The sequence below is a fragment of the Danio rerio genome, chromosome 3 (genome assembly GCF_052040795.2).
Source record: "Danio rerio strain M-AB ecotype USA chromosome 3, GRCz13ab, whole genome shotgun sequence".
NCBI classification, from domain to species: Eukaryota; Metazoa; Chordata; class Actinopteri; order Cypriniformes; family Danionidae; genus Danio; species Danio rerio.
The window spans coordinates 51821144-51845184 of record NC_141023.1 but is presented as its reverse complement, the minus strand read 5'-3'; the positions used below and the strand labels follow the sequence as shown (position 1 = coordinate 51845184).

The following is a 24041-nucleotide window of genomic DNA, read 5'->3' as shown; positions in this document are numbered from 1 at the left end:
AGTTCTCCGTCGTTACGACGGATTTCCGTCAATTGGAGCGAGTCATTGACGGATTTCCGTCAATTACAGTGTTCCGCTTGTTCTTAATTTTTTTTCATGCTCTTTTCCTAATTTTAATGCTGTAAATATAGGCATTTCTCAAATAGTGTAATAAATGTCTTAATTTTAGTTTGAATAGGTCTTAAATTAAGAAAAGAAGTGTATTCAGCCTGCTGAGGAGGAAAAAAATTTTGTGATCAAAGCCTGGAGTGGAGCAAATGCACGTTCCTCTCTCCACTCTAAGCGTTTTAGCATCACTCCGCTATGGATCCACTCCGGGTTTTGGTATAGTTTCAGAGAAGTACATGTCAGGCTACGGCTGAGGTAAGTTATTTATATTTAAGATAGCATGGACCCATTTATAATGCAGGAAGGCTCCGATGTTTCGGAGATCGAAAAAAGTGTAAAAAATAAATGGAGATGGGCTTGGCTTAGCGAAATTGGGGAGAATGGCAAGCCTTTTAGTTCGTGGGCAAAAAAAATTAAACAACCAGGTACGTGTCTTTGCACAGTATGCCACAGGAAACTTCAATATGGCAGTAATGGCAAAAAAGTGCTAGCTCGCCATCAGTCAGAAGCCAGTCACAATGCCGCCGTTCGTGCTCTACAGTACACTTGCTCCCTGCCTGGTGCGACAAGTACCACAACGGAGATTCATGCATCTATGGCCGACCGTGTGTGCGATGTAAAAGTGCGCGTATGTTCTTTCATAGCGGAGCATGACCTGTCGTTCACAATCTCACAACCGCTAGTTAATTTGATGCAGTCAGTTGTCAAAGACAAGAGTGCACTTTCAAGATTGTCAATGTCTAATGCACATGCCTCCTACTTGTGCACACATGGTATTGCTGCTTATTGGAAGTCCGAATTGTCATCTAAGCTGAAAACGAAGATGTTCTCATTAAATGTAGATGAGGCAACAGATGGAAACATGGACAGGATTCTGAATGTTCTTGTTCGGTACTATGATGAAGATGTGGGAAAAGTGGCAACCCAGCATCTAGCCTCGAGGAAACTGAATATCGCAGATGCCTTATCAATCACAAACACATTGACAGATATTCTCCAGTCATATAGCCTGAACTGGAATCAGGTTGTTGGTATACTGTTGGATAACTGCAGTGTGATGAGAGGGAAAAAGTCTGGAGTAGAGACACTAGTCAGAAGAGAAAATCCATCACTGCTGGATGTCAGCGGAGACACTGTCCATATGGTCTCGAATGCAGCCAAGGCCCTTTTAAATACTTTCCAGGGATTTGTGGAACAATTTTGCTCTGATGTATACTATGACATTGAAAAATCACCCAAACAGAAAGAAATTTTTTCTGAGTTCCAGTCCTTACTTCATTTGGAGAATAAGAGCCTAATACGTCCCATCAGCAGCAGGTTCCTGCAAATGTTAGATGTATGCAACAGAATACGGGACCTTATGGATCCATTGACCGTGCACTTCTACAGCGTCCTGTCTTCTCATGATCAACACAAACACAGGTACTTCTATTTTTGTATCATCTTATTTCTGTACTAGTAGGCTTTTTTTGGATCTTTAATAAAACACACACACGCACAGGTCTATGGTGATATCTTTGTGGGGCCCTTCCATAGGCATAATGTATTTTTTACTGTTTAAACTGTATATTCTATCCCCTTCCCCTTTTATTTCCCACGTGGGGCCCACAAAAAGGGCCCCACAACATCAAAAATCCCCGGTATTACTATCCATGAGGGGACATTTGGTCCTAAAAAAGTAATATAAATAAACACACACACACACACACACACACACACACACATATATATATACACACTCACTTTTTTGTTATTAATAATATTTAAAGATGCAGACATTTACTGGATTTTTTTACATAACAAATCTAAACCAAGGGGTGGCGATGCCTCAGTGATCAATCAGGTTATGTATATAAAGTTATAGATACAGTGACTCAAAGGGTTAAATATGTTAGAACAGTGAAGCTCAGCTTTATTCCAGATGCTATCAAATTATTAAATAATCTTTATATAGAAAAAAGGATGAGTCTTGACCTGTAAACTCAAAAATTATGTCATGACTGTTGAAGTATTGGCAATTAGAAATAGCATTGTCTATTTTTTCTCCTTAATCCTTATTTGTATATTATAATTTTGTGATGCAGATGGCTCCTGAACCAGCTTCTTGATAAGCATGCAGTTACATCTGATGAGAAGGCCAGGATAATATGTCTGCAACAGCAAATAGCAAAATCTGCGAGGATAGGAAGTGATGTCAACAAAAAACGAAAGACACGCATCTGTATGCTTTTTTCCGAGTTCGACAAGCTCACAACCATTATTGATTTGTATCGAGGTATGTTCACTTTTTATTCACTTTAAGTGTTAAGAAAAGTACAGAGATTTCTTATTTATTGAAATCCCTTTATTGCTATATTTATTATATGCTTATTTTTCTTGGAATCCTTGAATGGAATCTGAGTTAACTATAAATAGTTTTTAGATCACTGTTAATCAGATCACTTTGGTTAATACTACTACTACTAATAATAAACTATTTATACAGCAGTTTTCAAAAACAAAGTTACGGACTTATTAACCAGATTTAAAACATGTCAGGACTGATGTAATTTAAACTAGACAATTGAATAATACAAATGGAAATAACAAATCTAGAAAATAATATTAAAGGGTTGTAATGCTCTAAGAAGAGTATGTTACATTGCTATGAATGTGATAATTAATCAATGAATAAAATATACAGACCCATTTCTAATCTGGTTCTATTGTGATTTTTAGGTGTACTTCCAACTTTCCAGGTGTTCCTGAAGAAGTTGCAACATGAAAAGCCCATGATTCATGTGCTGCATGCTGAAATGCTACTGCTGGTTAGGGAACTTCTCTCCAAATTTATGAAGCCTGAAACTATCCCTTTGAGTGCAAATGGCTTGTTGAAGCTTAATGTTCACCAGAGAGACCTGCAGTACACTGACAAAAGGTTGTCTGTGGGAAGATTCAGCTTCTTTGCCTTAAACAAGGCTAGAGTGGAAAAGAAGCCCTGGGTGCAGAAGCTCTACAGTTCTCTCAGAGAAGGCTACATAAAGGCAGCAACATTCCTCCTGAAAAACCTGCCCCTCAACAACATCATCATCACCTCTTTATCTGCGTTGACACCATCATTGATTCTCCACGAATCAGTCCAAGGTGCATTCAACACCTTGGCCAAGGCCTTGCCAAATGCTGTGAAGTCAGAAGAGTTGGGTCAACTGGATGAAGAGGTTCGAGCCTACCAGATTAATACAGATCTAGGAGCACAGGCCAAATGCTTTGAGGAGAACAATGCACGAATCGATGTTGACTGGTGGAGTAAGATTTTTGCCATGAAGATGACAGGAGGAGGAACGAGGTTCCCCATCTTAGGGAAGTTGGTAAAGGCTCTTCTGTCATTGTTCACTGGCCCTCTTGTAGAAGGATCATTTAACATGATGGATGATATAATTGAGAAAGACAGGGTTAGGCTGAACATTGAGACTTATGAAGGTTTAGCCATTCTCAAGTCCAACATGAAGGTAATGGGCAAAACTGCATCTAAAATGCAAATTACCCCTGCATTAAGGAGATTTTGCCTGTCTTCTTATGAGACATACCAAAATCATCTGAAGAAAAAGAAGGTGAACCTTGACAATCAAAAGGAAAGGAAACTGAGGGAAGCTGTGAAGGTTCTCTCAGAAGTTAGGGTTAGAAAAGTAAAGAAAGGTTCCACCTCTTATGTTTGTGCTAAAGCCCCCACCTCTTCCACCCTGGGAGTTAAACGAATAGCTGCTGCTACAGCCTCCACCTCCTCCACTGCTGGAGTTAAAGGTAAATCTGCTGCTACAGCCTCCACCTCCTCCACTGCTGGAGTTAAAGGTAAATCTGCTGCTACAGCCTCCACCTCCTCCACTGCTGGAGTTAAAGGTAAATCTGCTGCTACAGCCTCCACCTCCTCCACTGCTGGAGTTAAAGGTAAATCTGCTGCTACAGCCTCCACCTCCTCCACTGCTGGAGTTAAAGGTAAATCTGCTGCTACAGCCTCCACCTCCTCCACTGCTGGAGTTAAAGGTAAATCTGCTGCTACAGCCTCCACCTCCTCCACTGCTGGAGTTAAAGGTAAATCTGCTGCTACAGCCTCCACCTCCTCCACCTCTCCTGGAGCCACTCCTGCACATGTAGCTAGTCAAACACTAAAACGGGTTTCAGGTGTAGCCAAGCTTCAGGAATATGGTTTTACAGCCAAAAAGCAGAAAAAGTGAAAAGCACTCTAGAGGCATTTGGACAAGAAAAGCACTTTTTGGAATTTAGTGGTGGTGCTGTTACTTTTTTTTTGCTGTTAATTATTAATAGTTTCACAAAACATTGTTTGGTGTTATAAGATACATAAAACATGCACTGAAAATACACTTTTTGAAAAAGCACTTTTTGGAATTTAATGGTGATGCTATTACTTTTTTTCTGTTCATTATTAGGAGTTTCACAAAACATTGTTTGGTGTTATAAGATACATAAAACATGCACTGAAAATACACTTTTTGAAAAAGCACTTTTTGGAATTTAATGGTGATGCTATTACTTTTTTTCTGTTCATTATTAGGAGTGTCACAAAACATTGTTTGGTGTTATAAGATACATAAAACATGCACTGAAAATACACTTTTTGAAAAAGCACTTTTTGGAATTTAATGGTGATGCTATTACTTTTTTTCTGTTCATTATTAGGAGTTTCACAAAACATTGTTTGGTGTTATAAGATAAATAAAAATATGCACTGAAAAAAACACTTTTTGAAAAAGCTCTATTTTGAATTTAATGGTGGTGCTATTACTTTTTTTCTGTTAATATGAGTTTCACCAAACATTTGGTGTTATAAGATAAATAAAAACATGCACTGAAAAGATGTGTGGTAGATGGTTGATTATTTGTCAAGTTATATATTTTTCAAAGATAGCTTTTAAAATATGCAAACTGGCAACATTAAAGCGGTTTAATCTCCCCTTAAAACGCTATTGGTCTCGGCTATTTAAATAAAATTTTGGTTTTAGGAATATGGCTTGGCCTGAAAAAAGTTCAGTCACAAGAATTTTTTTCACTTTAATCCCAGTCTCCGGTTTGTTTCCATCGTGGTCTACTGTTCAACACTTCTATATAAAGACTTTACCCGGTAGTCATATTACCTGTTAATATCATTCTACAATAAAATGTAATCTCAGTTCTGGTCTCAGTCTCCCTTCAACATAGCAAAATTTCTCTGGCCCAGATCTTACCCACACAATCAGATTTTGCTTGGCCCACATGCCACAATGAATTATGGTACATGATTGCATTAAGTCTGGCTTCCAGACAAGGGCCAAACATGGACCATATCTGGACCTAGTCAGCCAAGTCAATAACCTATAACTGGGCCTGATATGTTGGTATGTCACGACTGCAAAGAATTTAATAAAACCATGAAGCATTTCGCTCTATGGCCATGTTTTTTCTCAAAGCAACCTGATTGGTAGAATTTTTTCTTTCCTCAAAAATAATTTAAATGTATTTTAAAAATTAGGCCAAATGTACATGGCCCACACAATTTGTTTAACATCTGGTCCAAATACTATACTTGATATCTGGCCCAAGTCTTGAATGCCGCCTTAAAGAAGGTGCTACCTCTGCCAAACCTCGGCCATGGTTGGCCCGCATGCTGTATGCCAGTGCTGGACAAATGCCTGCTGTGCTAGCTTTAGGCTAAATCTGGGCAAGAATTCTTTGCTACCTGGGCTTCTGTGACAATAGGAAATATTAACTATTATAGGAAATACTGTAAAATTCTTTGCTAAAAAATTCACAGGAGGTCTAATATTTTTATATATATATATATGTATGGAATTATGTGTTCATATAAGGCCATGTCAACACATTTTGTGTGTATATATAATTATAGCTAATATATTTTAAAAAAAACTCAGCTAATCATTCATCATTCATTTTCTTGTCGGCTTAGTCCCTTTATTAATCCGGAGTCGCCACAGCGGAATGAACAGCCAACTTATCCAGCAAGTTTTTACACAGCGGCTGCCCTTCCAGCCACAACCCATTTCTGGGAAACATCCACACACACACTACAGACAATTTAGCCAACCCAATTCACCTGTACCACATGTCTTTGGACTGTGGGGGAAACCGGAGCACCCGGAGAAAACCCATGCGAAGGCAGGGTGAACATGCAAACTCCACACAGAAACGCCAACTGAGCCGAGGTTCGAACCAGCGACCTTCTAGCTGTAAGGCGACAGCACTACTTACTGCGCCACTGCCTTGCCCCGTATGTCATCATGTATGTACAAAAAAAGCTTGTTGACGAAACATTTTCTCGCATATTGTAAATAATAGTTCACCTTTCTGTGGTGCTGGGTGATTGCTTTCATTTCCCTGCAGTCCCGTATCTCATGGGCTGCTGTTTAATTATGATGCAGAATAAAAATTGACATTATGCACACATCATGCAAAATATGACCTGCAGCAGAATGAAATGAAACAAGCTAAAGGAAGAGGAAGTATGACTTAAAACTGAAAAAAAAAGAAAAAAAGAAAATAGGTCTCGAAGAAAAGACAAACAAGATGCACAGCTGTGATAAAAACATCATTAAAATGGCTTTAAATTATATAGTTTTTTTCTCTAAAGAGACTGGAGGATGATTTTTTGAATTTAGGGTTCATGATAAAGTATAATGCTGTCTTATATACAATGCCTCAAAGCCAGCTAGCTTTGAGGGAAAATTTACTTATAACACAACAAAATGGGTGACAGCAGAAAGTCTGTGCTTTTGCCTGTGGATAAACTGACATCTGAAAAAAGTAAAATTGATATATTAGAAAGTCTGGATGGGAATACTGTTCAGCTAGCAAAATAAGAAACATAAATCTTTTTAACTGTTTGCGTGTTTTGAAATATAGAGAATTCATTGTAATTATAAATGGATCAGTTTATCCTGGAGTGCAATGCCTGGTTTGTAATAATTGCCCTCAAATACTGACAAACATAATCTGCGTTCATCTAAATCTTATGGTTATGGAAAAGACATTTCAACCCCTGGATTGCTTTGATGCATGTTTACAATTTTGTTAATTCTCTTTTGTTATTTGGTGTTCATTATTACAATTACGGTTTGGTTTCATCAATATCCTGCGGAGTAACTGGGGAATTTAAGCTGTTTAATTCAGTCTCTCTCTGTTTTTCTCCGAGGGGGATAAGGGGTGTAGTGAGTTCAAATATTGCTCATTATTTTGTACTGTTTTAAGTCAATTGTCTGTTTAGGCTGTATAAATATGGACTGATTTTTTTTGTTCCAACTGAACATCTTTCATATTAAAACACCAGTTAGTGTGTGTGTGTGTGTGTTTGTGTGTGTGTGTGTGTGTGTGTGTGTGTGTATATATATATATATATATATATATATACATATATATATATATATATATATATATATATATATATATATATATATATATATATATATATATATATATATATAGAGAGAGAGAGAGAGAGAGAGAGAGAGAGAGAGAGAGAGAGAGAGAGAGAGAGGGTAAATAAGTATTCAGCACGTCACCACTTTTTGCAGGAAAGGCAGTGAAAGCCCAGTTCACAGCTTAAAGACGATTCTCATGTGCAGAATCTCAAATGCATTGTTTCGGTGGGTTTTTTTTTACAAACTTCAGCAGAGTGTAAAACTCTTGATGGTTCTGTGGGTTTCATCTGTCCAAACTGATCTTTATTTTGCATTTTCTCTTGGATTCTAGTCAGGTGATTGGCTGGGCCATTCTACAGCTTGATTTATTTTCTCTGAAATCATTTAAGCGTTTTCTTGGCTGTTTTGGGTCATTGTCTTGCTGAAATGTCCATTCTGGTTTCATTTTCATCATCCTGGTAATGCAAATGTAGAGGGTTGTTGAACTACTGAGAGATTTCAGCTGCTGAAATGTCAACTTGTAGTTTCTTTTTTTGCAAATCCATCTACACATTCTCTTCTTGTGTACATTTACCTGAGGCGAAAATATACAGTACATTTTAACCGAGCAGCTTGCTTTTGACTGACCGACTGACCTTGATTTGAAACTAGGGCTGGGCGATAAAATCAATATTGGTGTTTGTTACCCGAACGCAATTATAAATATTATATAAAAGTTTGATAAGAAGTTTTGTTATAAATTGCTATAGTATTATTAAAACATGGCTATTGAGCAAGCGCCTTGGAAGCATTGCCAATAAGCTTCGGGTGTCAGTTTGTCATTTCCAATGGAGGAGCACGCACGGCATGCAAATGACATCCAAGTGGCGTGCATGCATTTTCCAGGTACCCTTAGTTGAAAAACATCGGAACTTTTCCGAATACCCTAAGGCAGGCGTGTCCAACCCTGTTCTTGGAGATCGACCTTTCAGTTGCAACTCATATCAAACACCCCTGCCTTTAACTATCAAGTGCTGTTCAGGTCCTAATAAATTGGTTCAGGTGTGCTTGATCAGGGTTGGAGCTGAACTTTGCGGGAAGGTCGATCTCCAAGAACAAGGTTGAGCACCACTGCCCTAAGCGCACTGCGATTCATGTAAGTAGAACTAATCAATCTGTTTCACACTTTGTATGGAATAAACACACTTCAGTAATAAGGCAAATTGATTACCTCAAATAAACATATGGCCCATTTCTATTGAGAGGTACAGTACGGATGGTATGGGTTACCTTTATCAAGCTTGCATTTCCACTGCCAAAAGGGTACCCTTTTGGTGGGTGTGGTGTATGACTGAAAGTTTCAGATGCAGTCATTTTTACTCGTGGAAGTGTCACAGTAAAGCTGTATGGGTCGTTCACATACTTCTGTATATATGCTCAATTATAACCTTTCTAAAAACATGATTTGATTATAACTGCAGATCAATGACAGTGTGAAATAGCTTACTGTAACACCTGCAATTATGTTAAATAAATTAATAAATGCAATAAATATAAAAACACATACAGACCCTTACAGTCTCATGTATATTATCAATTACAGAAAAACTACACACAACATACATATAGTCCTTATTTGGATTCAAAAACAACACGAAATATGGCCAACAGTGCAGACCTCTTATATGTGTCTTTAATCTTCAGCAGCACATGTAACCTCTTGTTAGAAAATAATTCCGCCATTTAGAGTTCATAATAGTCCATAAGGTGATGATAATAGTTAAACATGGCAGGTTGTTCATGTTTTAGGTTGCAAAAGCATCATTTGATGCTGTTTTTTTCGGACTTCTATTTAGTTTTTTCGCGCTACACTCTCGCGTTTGTCTCGTTCTGACAGGATCGGATATCAGAGCTCTTCAATGATCAAGTTGATGTTAATAATATGAGCTCAAGAAGTTTGTTATTTCAAATATAGACGCGCAGTGAGCTCTCTGGAGAAAGTGAAACCACTTGTGCTTTGGACGGCCTAGTAAAACAACAACAGGACAAAGCAGATTTTGTTCTTCTTGGCTTTGTGGCTGTCCATCAAGACAACAACATGTGTTGAGCTATAATAGAAATAATAGTATTTGGCCATCTGACTGAAGTGTTTCTGAAAAATGAATGGATGTAAGTACCAAAAGGCCTCCAAAATAAAATTATCAAACTTTAGCATAAGGTAAAATTTTGGTAGCTAAATACATTTTCATGTTATTTAAAAATATGTAAAAAAATACAAAGATAAGGTTCAGAACATGCACTTGTTTCCATAATGGAAAAAAGTGCATTGCCGTAGAGCTACACAATGGCTGCAGGTAAGTAGTCTGATAATGGAAATGGTAGTGTACTTAGGCCTGCGAGCATATAAGAACAAGTGCTCTTGTCAGTTTAGCGTGTTGTGACAGATGACAGGAGATGTGCACTGGAGCCATGGGTTATTTTTACTGCCAGGCATGTGGGCCAGGGACAAGACCTCAAACCACTGTCCAAGATGGGATAGCATTGTCTCTCAGCTGTCTCTTAACATAAACACCTGCCCAGGCTCTTAAAATGATTATACACTGCACTGTTTGAGAGCTTCCTGACAGAGAGAACACATACTCTCTTCCTCTGTTACCACTGCTGATTTCATACAGGCCCTTTATCTGTACAGCAATCTTAAACATTAATAACACTGTGTTGCTGGACAAACACTTTAACAGCCTGTGTCCTTTAGGTCATGGAGGGCTTTGTCTGTGCACATTATTTTAACCCCAAAAATCCCAAAACCCCCAACTGGCAAAATTGACCATAGGACAAAAAATGGGAAATAAATGCATTTGGAGGATGTTAAAAATGTTGATTCTATTTGTGAAAATAAATTGAAATATATGGATTTTCATTTGTGTTACTTGTTTGGTGCAGGCTTGCTGTGTCACTGCCCTAAAGGTGCACTCTCACGAGATTCTTAAGCAAAAAGTGGCATTATCAAAACCAGATGAAATATAGTAAACCCCCTTTATACAGACCTAGATAACAAACATCTATAGTGTCTTTTTTTAAGTTATCCCAGCTTGAGATTTAACACATTGTATGTAAAAACAAGATTAATATTTATCTTAATATTGAATATTGTAATTGTAACGAAGATGGCCTGCCAGATACATAATTATTTTGCTCTTATTCAACAAATGAGCCAACTTTTGCCCAAGGAAGACTCAATGGTCAGTTGTAATCTGATTCCAAGGTATTTATGACCCAAAGGAATGTGCCCACACCACAGCACAAAAGACCTTTCCAGGACTTCTTTAAGCTCATTGCTTAAGACTGATGTTTTAATGTAAACTTTACTCTCTCTTCATGTGTAATCATCTGTTTTGCATCGTTTCCCTTACACCTGTATTAATATTATGGTTTTAATACTTCCGCATACAATGTTTAACTCTACTGAAGCTAAACAAGCTCATAAACCGTTCATGTTTAGACTTGTTTTGAAGCTAATTTACTTTACTGATTGTTGACATTTTATGTTAATGCGAGTGCAACATATTAACATTTTAAGAGACTTGAACATTTCTGCCTCAGTTTGCATCAAGTTTGCCTATGCAAATGCCTTTTCTTCAGACAGAGTCATAAACCATAATGCAGAGAAGTTTTTAATTGGTCAACTTTCCATGGAGGGTGGATCCAAACCCACCCTATGAAGCTTGTGTTCAAAGCTCTCTCTTAAACCGCAGCCTCTGCTCTGCAACTCTCTTCAAATCCTCTGCAACTTCTTCTCAAGTCAAGCAAGAACTCTTCTCTCAACTCTCTTCTCATAAACCTCTTCAACCTCAACGACCTAAGCACCAGACCTAAGCAGAGAAACCTCCAAGAAAGCAGGCAGAGACCCAGACGGAAAGGGTTAATCGCACAGCTCGTACATTCACATCTCCGATACCTTCTTTTCTTTATTTTCCTTTATTTTCCTTTATTTTCTAGTTAAGTTAGTGCGTCGCAAACCAGTGGTCAGCACAAGTGGCCCCTTTTGCCGCTTCAATTTGAAACACCGACTCTACCCCACTTCAAAACCTCGCGAGGACAAGGAACAGGAAAAGGAGCCATGTGCTCAACCAAGGAAGCTTCTTCACATCACACAGACAGACGCAAGTATCCACTTTCTGCCTACCTCTGAACTGGTGTAAACTAAATGCAAACCTAAAGAGACAATAGAAGGGTGAATTTGAATATGTTTGGTTCGCTTGGTTTGCTCTTACAAACTTCGAGGTTTTCCCATCATTAAATTCTCTCAACCTCTTACTTTACCTTCTTTACTCTTCTCTACACTTGTATGCATGTGTGTTTGTGTTAGGTGTTAGTTTCTGTTAGTCAATAAAGTTTAATTTTGTATAAAGAAAGGTGCCTGTGTATATTTATGAATCTAATGTCTTAAATCTTTGATTGTTACCCTGCTCAAACATAAATGGGTATTTATTTTGATAGCAATAGCCACAATAAACTTGACTGTCCACTCAAACGGTCGCTGGACGATTCGTTTGTTCGGATTTAAAGAGTCGATTTGTTTGAAGCCCTGTTAAAATGAATCTTCCTACCGTTAAGCTAATACGTTATATATATATAATGGTGCACACTGTAAAAAATAATACCCCATATCTACTCAATAAATTTGAGGCAACAGATTACAAGCAATATTATTAATTAAATTCCACATATATGGATTGAGTAACAATTAATCAAATTAGCTTATTTAAAATTAGTCATTTAAATTGAGTAAGCAAAAATTACTTAAAGAAATTAGCAAATTTTAAACAAAAATATTAATTAAATTGAACAGAAAAACTGACACAATGGTAATGAAAACTACTCAATGTTTTTATTTAGATTTAACATAAAAAGTGTGGAGCCTGGTCATCAGCTCTAGAAAATAATGCTTTATATCTACACAATAAAATTGAGGCAACAGATTACAAACAATAATATTAATTAAACTCAACAAGTATGGATCGAGTAAAATTGAATTAAATTTAGCTCAAATTAGTGGAGCCTGTTCAGCAGTGTTGAGCCACAATACAGAGTAACAACATGTCACCGACTCGGTCCCAGTCATTCCCCTCGCTGGCCAGCAGAGGCAGCCATCTCCTGACTTCTAAGCATTACATCATCCACTTACACTGATCGTGCACACCTGTTTCCCAATCCAGTCAATGACCCACGTACCCTTTATAAACCGCACTCAAACATTCACTCAGTGCGAAGTCTTGTTCAGCCCCGGCCAGCATTACTGAGCGGTGTTTCCTGCCTGATCTCTTGTGTATTACTTTGGACTGTTTCTGACTCTGCTTTGCCTTCTGCCTGCCCACAACCCAAGCCTGTTACACGGACTCTGATACTCACTGCCTGCCCACGACCCAAGCCTGCTACAGGGACTCTGAATCACGCTGCCTGCCTTTGACCCATGCCTGGTAAATCACTCTGTGTCTGTCAGCCACCAGCCTTGAGACCTTTACTGCTATTTTTTTTTTGTGTTCGCACCTTTGTGCGTATTGAATGTTTGAGTGAGAGTGTGATTAATAAATACTGCATAATGTATCCCTCCGTGTCAGTCTCCTCGTTACACAACAATCTCATAAGAGACAATACAGCATACAATAAAACATGTACATTTAAACACACTGATCATCTTAACAAGGACTTTGATCATCTTTTTTTAAACAGCAGTTTCAAATAACTGGACATTAAACAATATTATTTAAAACAATAGACTAAGAGTTAAATTTATGTGATTTAATGCATGAAAGGTATTATTTGCCAGAATAATGCAGATTCATTGAAGCAAAGAGGACACCACAGTTCATGGGAATACTACCCTCTAATATCTTTCAGTGTTAACCAGACAGTCACTTGTAAAAACAAAATTCTTTGACACAGTTAAAATGCATAGGTCAAACCCAGGTGGACACAAGCTCTGGGAATGTAGTCAAGAGCCGTGTTTTCACTCTCGCGACTTAAGTTAGCGTGCCAATGCGAGCCAGGGCCAGTCAAGTTTCCACAGTCACTTCCGGGGCCTGATCAGATACTCTGGGCCAAAACAGTCCAGCTGGGGCTTTGGGCGGAGTGAAAGCAGAGTTTGCCTGAGTCTGGTAAAGATGAGGTCTATAAGAACTTTAACACCTTCAATGATGATGATGATGATGCCAGTATCTTTAGGCAGTCCCCTGTAGAAGGCCCCTGCTCAGGTCAACATTACTGCCCTCACAAGTTGTTCAGTTCCTGTCAGTTCTTCATTGTCCAACTCCATTAAGCAACAGTAAGAACAAAAATGAATAAAAGAGAAAATATGTTCATAATCTGTTATCATGTTATGATATACAGTCAGAAACTGTAAACATGATAAACTCTACCTTTAGTCTCAGATCTCTGTCTTACTCCAAGAGCTCCTCAACAGGTGTGAAGATTCACGGTGCACAGTGGCTTCTCTCTCCAATTCAGCGCTCACCTTAAACATAATGACAGACAAAATGTTTACATGAGTTTTATTGATACGTTGTAAAACATTTTACCCTTAATTAACAGTAAATTACTGACTAATAATTGTATTACTTTCACAGTAAGCCACTGTGATTTGTTTTACACTTACTTACTGTGAAATTACAGCCATATGTGACTTCAAGGTAGATAGTAAGGCCCATTTCTGTGATTTCACCTTATTCTCTTGTAGAATTAACTATACTTCACTGTGAAGTTACAATTAATGGCACGATGGTTACTTTGATTTAACAGTATGTTGTAGCTGAAATAGTTAACTGTAACATGTATGTCCTGCTTGCAACCTAGACTGTCATCCATTCAGTCAGTCGTTTTCCTGATAAGTTACACACTTGCTGGTTGATGTGTCTCCTCTGCCTCTGACACTATACAAAAAGTTGCAATTAGTAAATAGTGTTAGACAGTACCATTTTTGTTTTGGTTTGATAATGAGGTTCATAATGAAGTGAAGGCCAGTGCTTACCTTGCTTACTTTATTCTGTGGTCACTTTAACTCAATGCTGTGCTGAAACAGAACACTGTTAACACCAAGTTAACAGAAAATTACCTTTTTAAAACTCAAACACTCTCTAATACCACGAAATTAGCATTAACGTTACAAACACGCGTTCTTATCTTTTTACTCATAGCGCACGTGCTGCTGATGATGTGACAATAAAGTGATTTGGTAGCTTCGTTTATAAATAGGTGCGCTAAACAGCGTGACAAAAGAAGCTAAAGTTAATTGGTGAATTACATGCTATACAGAAATATACAACAATTATTTAATTAACAAAGTTGGACATTTCAACACTTACCGATAAATCCGTTTGGATGAGACAACGACATCTCCGCGTTGTCTGGTGAAGCGAGTCGGCGTTGTTTAAGTCGAGTGACTCGGTTCGTTTCTAGGAATCAGCTCACTTAAGTGATTTGTAAGAGTCGGATCCCACCCGAAACCGATTGCATTTTTGTGTAATTACCAACACGATTGATTAGCATTTCGCTATAACTCAGTCACACGCATTTACACTATACACTAATTACATGTTGATGACTATAAGCTTTTGAACACGTGTAATAAAAAGATTCCCGTTTCCCCATCTCCCAGCAAACAGTTCAATCCAAAGACGGTTCAATCCGATTTAATCTCACACTGAACAGAACCAATACAATAATCAAATACTGCTCTAAATGTACCATGAAATATACCATAACCAATGTACCATAAGTTTTAGCGGTTGTTCATGCGAGAATGTAGTTGTTTAAAACTCAAATCCGCTGTTAATCTCTAAAGACTAAAGATGTGCGTATTTTTAAATGTCCTTTGAAAATTGCTGACATGTCCACCTCCAGGTCATGACGGGCGCTCATCACTCGTGTAACCGGCAAGCGCAGCTGGTCCTCGGCGACTTGTGTGCCCCTGGCTAATCTGAAAATGCTCATTTTAATCACGTTAGATTTAATTATTATTTTCTCTTTCTGAAATTATTCAAAAATAATAGCTAAATTCTTCTGATAAAACCACGTTGGATTTAATTATTATTTTCTCTTCTGAAACTATTCAAAAATAACCTGCTAAATTCTCATAATAAAATCAAGTTGGATTTAATTAATATTTTCTCTTTTTGAAATTATTCAAAAATAACAGCTAAATTCTTATAATAATATTAATTAGATTTTATTACAGACATTTTTAAATTAATTTCAAAGCAAAAAAATGCCCTAAAATCAGGAAAATAATTTCATTAAATAAAGTGTACATATTAATATTAATGAAATCTACAAGGCCACAAAATTTTTACAGTGCAGAAGTTACATGAGCACTGTAATCTGGATCATAATTCACTACATTATAACGGTGGAAAAGGCACGGGAAGAATAACCTTGAGCTAATTTGTTACAGTAATAATTTTGTAGATATGCGAGCACTTAAATCTACATTATAATTTGTTATAGAATATTAATGTAGATATGAGTGCAATTTAATCTACATTACAATTTGCTACATTATTTATGAACAAGTTTCAATATTATTATTATTATCACTCTAAAAATGAAGAGTTTCGCAATTCACTGAATTAGCTCACGCTAATAAGGTTTTATTTAAAAATTGCATATTTTTTTCTTACCTTCTGTCCACACAGAGATGGTGTTTTTAGTATGAATGCAGCAAGTGTTTTTACTGACAAGTTTTACACAGCAGATGCCCTTCAAGCTGAAACCCAGTACTGGGAAACACTCACACACTACACCCATACCCAGTGTTGGGCAAGCTACTTGAAAAATGTAGTGAGCTAAGCTATTAGCTACTCTACTTGAAATGTAGCTTAACTTCACTAAAAACTACCCCCTGGGAAATGTAGCATTCTAAGCTAAAAGCTACTTGGCAAAAGCAGCTTTGCTACATCTAAGCTATTTTTGCAATTTTCATTTTTAAATCAAATTATCAAAGCAACTTAAATCTAAGTCAATCATATCTTAGTGACCAATAAAACTGTCAATGAAACATATGAGGCTTAATTGCTCAGTTTAATTATTTACTGCAAATAATATGCTGGACTAAACAGAAACAAATTATATTATATAACACCAAAAACAAGAAATACAATAAAAGCAGGTGTTACTCAATTTAAATACTATAGTAATTTATAGTAAAGGGACATACTTAGCAATAATATATATATATATATATGCAATATCACAATAGTCGCAGTGCGATATGGCTGTATATCAGCACGGGTGGGAGTCGTGCGTTGGCACGAGGCCGTAGGCCGAGCATCCCTCAAGAAAATCAAAAACGAAGAGTCTAAAAACCCCTTTTTATTAGGAACTACTTTCTTCCGCTATTCATTCACATCTGCAGCTGATGTCAAAACAGCAAAAGCCGTTACTAATTTACCAACATCACTTTAGAGCTAGTGTTTGAATGACTCTGTCTAAAGTGATGACAAAGCAGCTGATTTTGCTTACACTTTAAGATTATATGGCTGAATGTGACATGAAATGCCATCCATCTACAGGGATATCTTCTTACAGTGTTACAGTCTACAGTATTTCTCTGTTGCAATCAGGAGATCACAATAATTAACCCCAAAAAAATCTGACTGCTGTTCTGTTTGCGATAAGGAAAAATGCTAAACACATGTGGACTTTGCTTATTTCAATCTGCTAACACAACACACATTCCTGATATGCGAGAAAATTGGTAAATATACAGCAGTACAAGTTACAACACACAAAAGTGAGAGATCATCTAACCTGCAAACATGTCTCTGAAAACCCGAGAGACCAGGAGGAGGGGGTGTTCAGGGGTGAATAACATTGTTGAGAACTGGGACAGGATGCCGCCGGTTTTGGGCGAGTACTGTACCAAAGTTTGCAACCCGGGGGTGTTTACAGACCATACCAAAGAGGGACGGGGGTGGGTAAAATTACGGGAGTTTTTTTTAGGAAGAAATAAAAACGGGATGGTTGCATGAGACTGGTCTGAAATTCGGGATACTCCCATGAAAAATTGAAGTGTTGGCAGGTATTGCTTACCAGTTTACCAATGATTTGATATGCTATAGTAAAAAATCATACTGTTATCAGCATCTAAGAGTAAGGGCTTATTATGCGGTTCTGTCGCCATCTTGTGGACAGAAAGCGTCAACCGTCTTTGATCTACACTATGGCTGTCAACGAGATCTCTCTGAAATTGTTAATATTTAAAAATAGTCACTATTCTAGCAAATAAACTTTATAGTTGCAATCTAAACAACTACATTCAAGCCTCAAAAATATATTTTGTTGTCTAAAGGCAGTAATATTGGTCAAACTGTAGTGTCTGTTTGTTGCTGGCTGAATGTGGGCGGAGTAATATACAAAGGGTAAAAATACATACACCAGTAGATGCAACACAGTGCACTAAAGATTATGTCATGGAGCAAGCAAAGACAAATAGCCAATATCTATCAATGCCCACTGTATAGCCATTTTCTGATGACCAAACAGGGCATGTTCGTACACCACCATTCAACACACCCATACGTCGTCCAGAAGACAACGATTCAATACGGATCGCATCTGCTGCTGCATCTTTTCATAATAATTCCAGTACGAACGACTTTGTGCGTTACTTAGCTCGCCGTGAACTGATTTCTACAGGGCTACTGAAATTCAATGATAAACTAGAAAGCTACAGAGCCTGGCGGTGTTCATTTAAGAATACTATCAGAGATTTAAACTTAAAGTTTAGTGAGGAAATTGACCTTCTTGTCAAGTGGCTTGGAAAGGAGTCTGCTGAACATGTCAGTCGGATCCGAATTGTAAATGCAAATAACCCAGAGAGAGGTTTGGAAATGATTCGGACCAGGTTAGAGGAATGCTATGGCTCACCAGAAGTGATAGAGAATTCACTATTCAGACGTCTTGAGAGCTTTCCCAAACTAACAAATATTATGCAAAACTAAGAGAGTTAAGTGACTTAAGCAGGTCGCACACCCGAAGCGCCACTCGGCGGCGCGCCGCGCAGCGCCACACTGCGCAGCGCCATGCATTTCATAATTCTAAACATAGGTTTCTATCAAAATACACACACTGGCGCCTCAAGTCGGCAGCTGTCGGCGGCGCCTGCCCACGACTCAGGACGCAGTTCATTTTTCAGCCGCGCCACAGAGCGCCATCTGATTAGTTTCATCTTAAATATCATTCGAATGTGCGTGTCTGGTGTGCGATACTTTAATCTGTCATGTGCGCGCCATGTCGCGACGCCAAGCAGCACTTCTGGTGTGCGACTTGCTTTACTCATGGAGCTGCAGGCGGCAAAGGCTGATGGAGATTTGCCTGGACTTGCGGTACTTGACACCGCTCGTGGAGTAAATCCTGTTGTTGAAAAACTTCCTTTCGGACTTCAGGATAGGTGGTTATCTGTGGGCTCTGATTATAAACTGAAAAACAACGTCCCATTCCCTCCCTTTGATGTGTTTGTTGGGTTCATTAGTCAACAGGCAAAGATCAGAAATGACCCAAGTTTCAGTTTTACATCTCATGTAGATAGTCCTGCCAAGATAACTCCATGGAAACAGTTTACGCAGAAGGAGATTTCAGTTCACAAAACAGACGTGTCACCTACTGTCTTCTGCAACAAAGAGAAACTCCCTAACAATAACTGTGACAAGTTGTGTCCTATATTTAAAAAGGCACATCCTCTTCGCAAGTGCCGTATTTTTCAGGAGAAGCCTTTGGAAGAGCGTAAAGCATTTCTGAAAGAAAATGGAATCTGCTTTAGATGCTGTATGTCATCACTGCACATTGCAAAAAATTGCAAGGCCCATGTTAAATGCACAGATTGTGGTAGTGAGAATCATGACACTGCTCTTCACCTTGGACCAGTACCATCGACTCATGACATAACCCCCCATCCAGAGTATGGCGGGGAGAGGGATCCAGCATCAGCATCTACAATCTCATCACATTGCACCCAGGTCTGCGGTGGGGATTGGACTGACAGATCATGCTCAAAAATCTGTATCGCCAAAGTCTATCCTAGTGGTTGTCGCAGTAAAGCAGTGAAACTTTATGCAATAATTGATGACCAAAGTAACAGATCAATGGCCCGTACCGAGTTCTTTAATATGTTTGGCATACAAAGCCCTAGCTTACCATATTCATTAAAAACTTGTGCTGGGATTGTGGAAACAACAGGAAGAAGAGCAAGTGGCTTTCAAATTGAATCTATGGATGGACAGACTAGTCTTCCACTTCCAGACCTAATCGAGTGTAATGAGATTCCCAATAACCGATTAGAGATTCCTTCACTTTCTGCTGCTTTCCATCACCCCCACCTCAAATCAGTAGCACATCTCATCCTGGAAATCGATTCAGATGCTCACATTCTACTTCTCCTTGGACGAGATATCCTCAGACTGCATAAGGTGCGTAAAACACTCAATGGCCCACATAACTTGCCATTCGCACAAAAGCTTGATCTGGGATGGGTCATTGTATGCAATGTCTATCTAGGGAATGTCCATAAGCCAACAACAGTTAACGCACTATACACTAAGATTCTGGATAATGGAAGGTCTTCACTCTTTGAACCATGTCCCAATGTCCTGCTGGTAAAGGACAGATATAGTGGTTCCCACATTCCATGTTGCAACAGAAAACTCACACACCAATCAGACCACTTGGGTGATATGGTGTTTCAACGTAAAAGAGATGATGATAAAGTAGCTCTGTCCATTGAGGATGACTACTTTCTGGACATTATGAAAAAAGAGTTTCAAAAAGATGAAAACGACAGTTAGGTGGCACCACTGCCATTTAAAAATCCCAGACAGCGTCTTCTTGACAATAGAATGCAAGCTATGAAGCGGCTCTCATCCCTCTTGCACAACTTTGAGAGGAAACCACAGATGAGAGAACACTTTGTATCCTTCATGGAGAAAGTTTTTGAGAACGGTCACGCAGAGGTGGCTCCACCTCTCAAAGATGAAGAGGAAAGGTGGTATCTCCCTATATTCGGTGTATATCATTCAAAGAAACCTGGACAAATCCGGGTAGTGTTTGACTCTAGTTCCCAATACAATGGTGTCTCTCACAACGACGTGCTGTTAACAGGCCCTGATCTTAATAATTCTCTCTTGGGTGTGCTTCTTAGAGTCAATTGCCATAACTGCAGACATCCAACAGATGTTTTATTGTTTACTTGTTAAAGAAGAAGACAGAAACTTTCTGAGATTCTTATGGTTCCGGGACAATGACCCCAGTAATGACATTGTGGAGTACCGTATGACAGTCCATACTGTAGGTGCGTTCGACTTCATGCAGCGCTGCGCACATCGATCGAAATCTGTCTTAAAGCGGTGCATTCTGGTTAGAAATCTTGTCCGGATTGATGCTGCGCCGAGGCATTTCCTCTTATTTCTCTCATGCATTTGTTATATATTTTATTCATAATTATCTCTTATTGTTTAAAAAGGAACTACAGTTTGTAGAAACTGTATTCTGTTTTATTTGTAAATGTTTTGTTGTTATAAATAAAAATAACAAAAAAATATGATGACGCCATTTGATCGGTCATCATGACAGCAGCAACTTTGAGTCCCGAAGTGTCCAGCTGTCCGTCTTGACGGCTCGGTTTTCAACTCCGCCCCCGCCTGCGCTCGGCTAATCTTGTTGATCACCGGCTGCAGCTGAGCTTCATGTCGAACGCACCTCATGTCTTTGGGAATAGCCCATCGCCCGCCGTAGCCATCTATGGTCTCAGAAAAGCTGCCCACCAATAAGGAAAAGAGCAGGATTCTGAAGTGCAACAGTTTGTAGAACGGTATTTTTATGTAGACGACGGGCTAAAGTCTCTTCCCACAGTAGAAGCAGCAGTAAGTCTCCTGAAACGCACACAGACAGTTCTCGCAAGATAGAATGAGGACTAAACTGGGACCTTAAACAAGACTGTTTTGTTTTTACAGTACCTGATAAAGTGAAGCCCTTTACACGTAGAGGAATCTTGTCCACCATCAACAGTCTGTTTGACCCTTTAGGAATTGCGGCTCCAGTAACCATCCAAGACAAATTTATTTTGCGAGATTTAACACTGGGAAGCATTGATTGGGACTCTCTACTGCATCAGCCCATGGAGGAAACATGGGTTGCATGGCACAATTCTTTACAAGAGCTAAGACACCTTCAGATACCTAGAACCTACTCCAAGCAATCACCCTCAGAAGCTGCGTGCAGAGAGTTGTGTGTGTTTTCAGACTCATCCATCAAAGCTATCGCAGCAGTTGCTTATCTTAAGCTTTCTTGCCCTGAGAGAAGCAATGGCGTAAGCTTTGTGATGGGTAAAGTGAAACTTTCTCCACTTCCTGAACATACCATCCCAAGGTTAGAACTCTGTGGTGCAGTCTTGGCAGTGGAAGTAGCTGACCTCATTTCATCTGAGATGGACATGGATCTAGACGTCATCACCTTCTACACTGACAGCAAGGTGGTGTTAGGTTATATACATAATCAGACCAGACGATTTTATGTCTATGTCAACAACCGAGTCTTAAGGATAAGAAGATCCAGTCAGCCAGAACAGTGGTGTTATGTACGCTCTGACCAAAACCCAGCGGACATAGCCACAAGGTCCATTTCTGCAGCGTATATATATATATATATATATATATATATATATATATATATATATATATATATATATATATATATATATATATACTAACTTCTCTCCCTCAGTCATCTTTCAATCAAGCAAGTTAATACTGTCAGCGCAATGATTGTTTGGCGACGTCACCAACCAGAGAAAGAGTAAAAACAGGAAGAACAAAAAATTGTCATTCTTGCCATCATATGGACTTACAGCTCTGTGAATGTCAGACCATCACTTATTGATCTACTATTGGTAAATGTATCTTGTGTGGATGCTACTGCACTACTTGCTTAAAATAATAGCTTCGCTACTGAAAGCTATTTAATTTATAAAGTAGCGACGTTACCACAAAGCAACTGAGAAATGTAGTTAAGCTAGTAGCGTCACTAATTGTAGTGATGCTACTACCCAACACTGCCCAAACCTATTACCAACATTAAAATTATACCAGACACTGCAAAAAGCTTATTCGAAGCCAGTAGACTTTTCTGACAGGGTATTTGAGAGTCAGATGTGAAAGTATGTTGTAGGATTACTATGGGGGGTTATTATTAGGGATTATAGATAGCAAAATTTTGTGGTTTTGTATTTTAACATTTTTTTTTTTTTTTTTTTAAAGCATGACAGTAAAACACGAACCCTGTCATGAATGTATTAAAACAGATGCTTGTTTGTCATAAAAATTTGTAAACATGACAAAAAATACTAATTTGTGCACATCCTTACTTCCGTGTGCAGCCATGCTGCCGTTGTAGATTGTCTATTCTGGGAAAATTTCTTACCCCTTGGTTTCAAGTGTGGTCTTGAAAAATCTCTGTTTTAAGGGCTATCTAGCCCTTCCCCTTAGCCCTACGCCTGCAAGCTAAAGAGAATTGGGATACTCCTACTCCTTCACGTGAATGTGCAAAACAAGGGAAGGGGAAGGGCTAAAGGGTAAGGAGAAGGGCTAAAGGGTAGAATTGGAATTGGGTAATAGTTCAATTCAACTGTCTTTGGACTGTGGGGGAAACCGGAGCACCCGGAGGAAACCTATGTGAACATGGGGAGAACATGCAAACTCCACACAGAAATGCTAACCGACCCAGCAACCTTCTTGCTGTGAGGTGACAGTGCTAACCACTGAGCCATCGTTTCATTCTTATTGAGTTAATTATGAAAAGTTATACTTGCAAAATAACTTTTTAAATAAAATACTAAATAATTATTACAAAGCATTTTTGATTTCGGTTTCAGTATGAAATTCAATGAGTAGTTGGCATGGCATGGTTGTTGGTGCCATTTTACAGACAACCATCTTTAGAAATTACAGATAATAGAGATAATTTACAGAAATAGAGAAAAAAAACATATGTTGGTTCTGAGGGCAAAAAAGGCCTGTTAATACAACCAATGTCTGGAGAAAATCGGCACAACACATGAAATTTTGAAGCAGATCAGCCACAACAATAGAGGAAGTGAACACAGGTCACAACCCTTTCAGCTAAAAACTACATATTTCACAGTTTAAGCTTCAAAATTCTCAGATGGTATGGTCAGAATTCAGCATAAAACAAAATAGATCCATCCTGTGTATGTATTAATTAATGGCTGATGTTGGTGTCTTATTGGTTTAGATGTTTTGTAACTCATTGGGTCTTAGTTCTAAATGAGATTTTTAAAACACCACAGCCTACATGATTATGTTTGTTGATGATGTATACATATGTATGCAAAACTCAGAGCATCACAGATTGGTTTCTTGAACATTTGCTAAACTCAAGTAATTGACTCCACAGTCACCAGAAACCAGTACAGTAGATTTTGGGATCTAAATGAGAGATTCATATCAGCAGACATGACTGACATTCTACCATTTACCTCCTCTT

General features: G+C 38.5%; 1 protein-coding gene across 1 annotated transcript; it reads left to right on the top strand.

Annotated features, from left to right (window-relative positions):
- Window positions 1-311: 311 nt before the first annotated feature.
- On the top strand, window positions 312-4958 carry LOC110439301 (uncharacterized). The gene is made up of 3 exons (XM_087245144.1): window positions 312-1530; window positions 2193-2383; window positions 2827-4958. Exons 1-3 carry the CDS (start codon window positions 389-391, stop codon window positions 4317-4319), a joined length of 2826 nt encoding a protein of 941 aa, XP_087101270.1. The 5' UTR covers window positions 312-388; the 3' UTR covers window positions 4320-4958.
- The last annotated feature ends 19083 nt before the right edge of the window (window positions 4959-24041 follow it).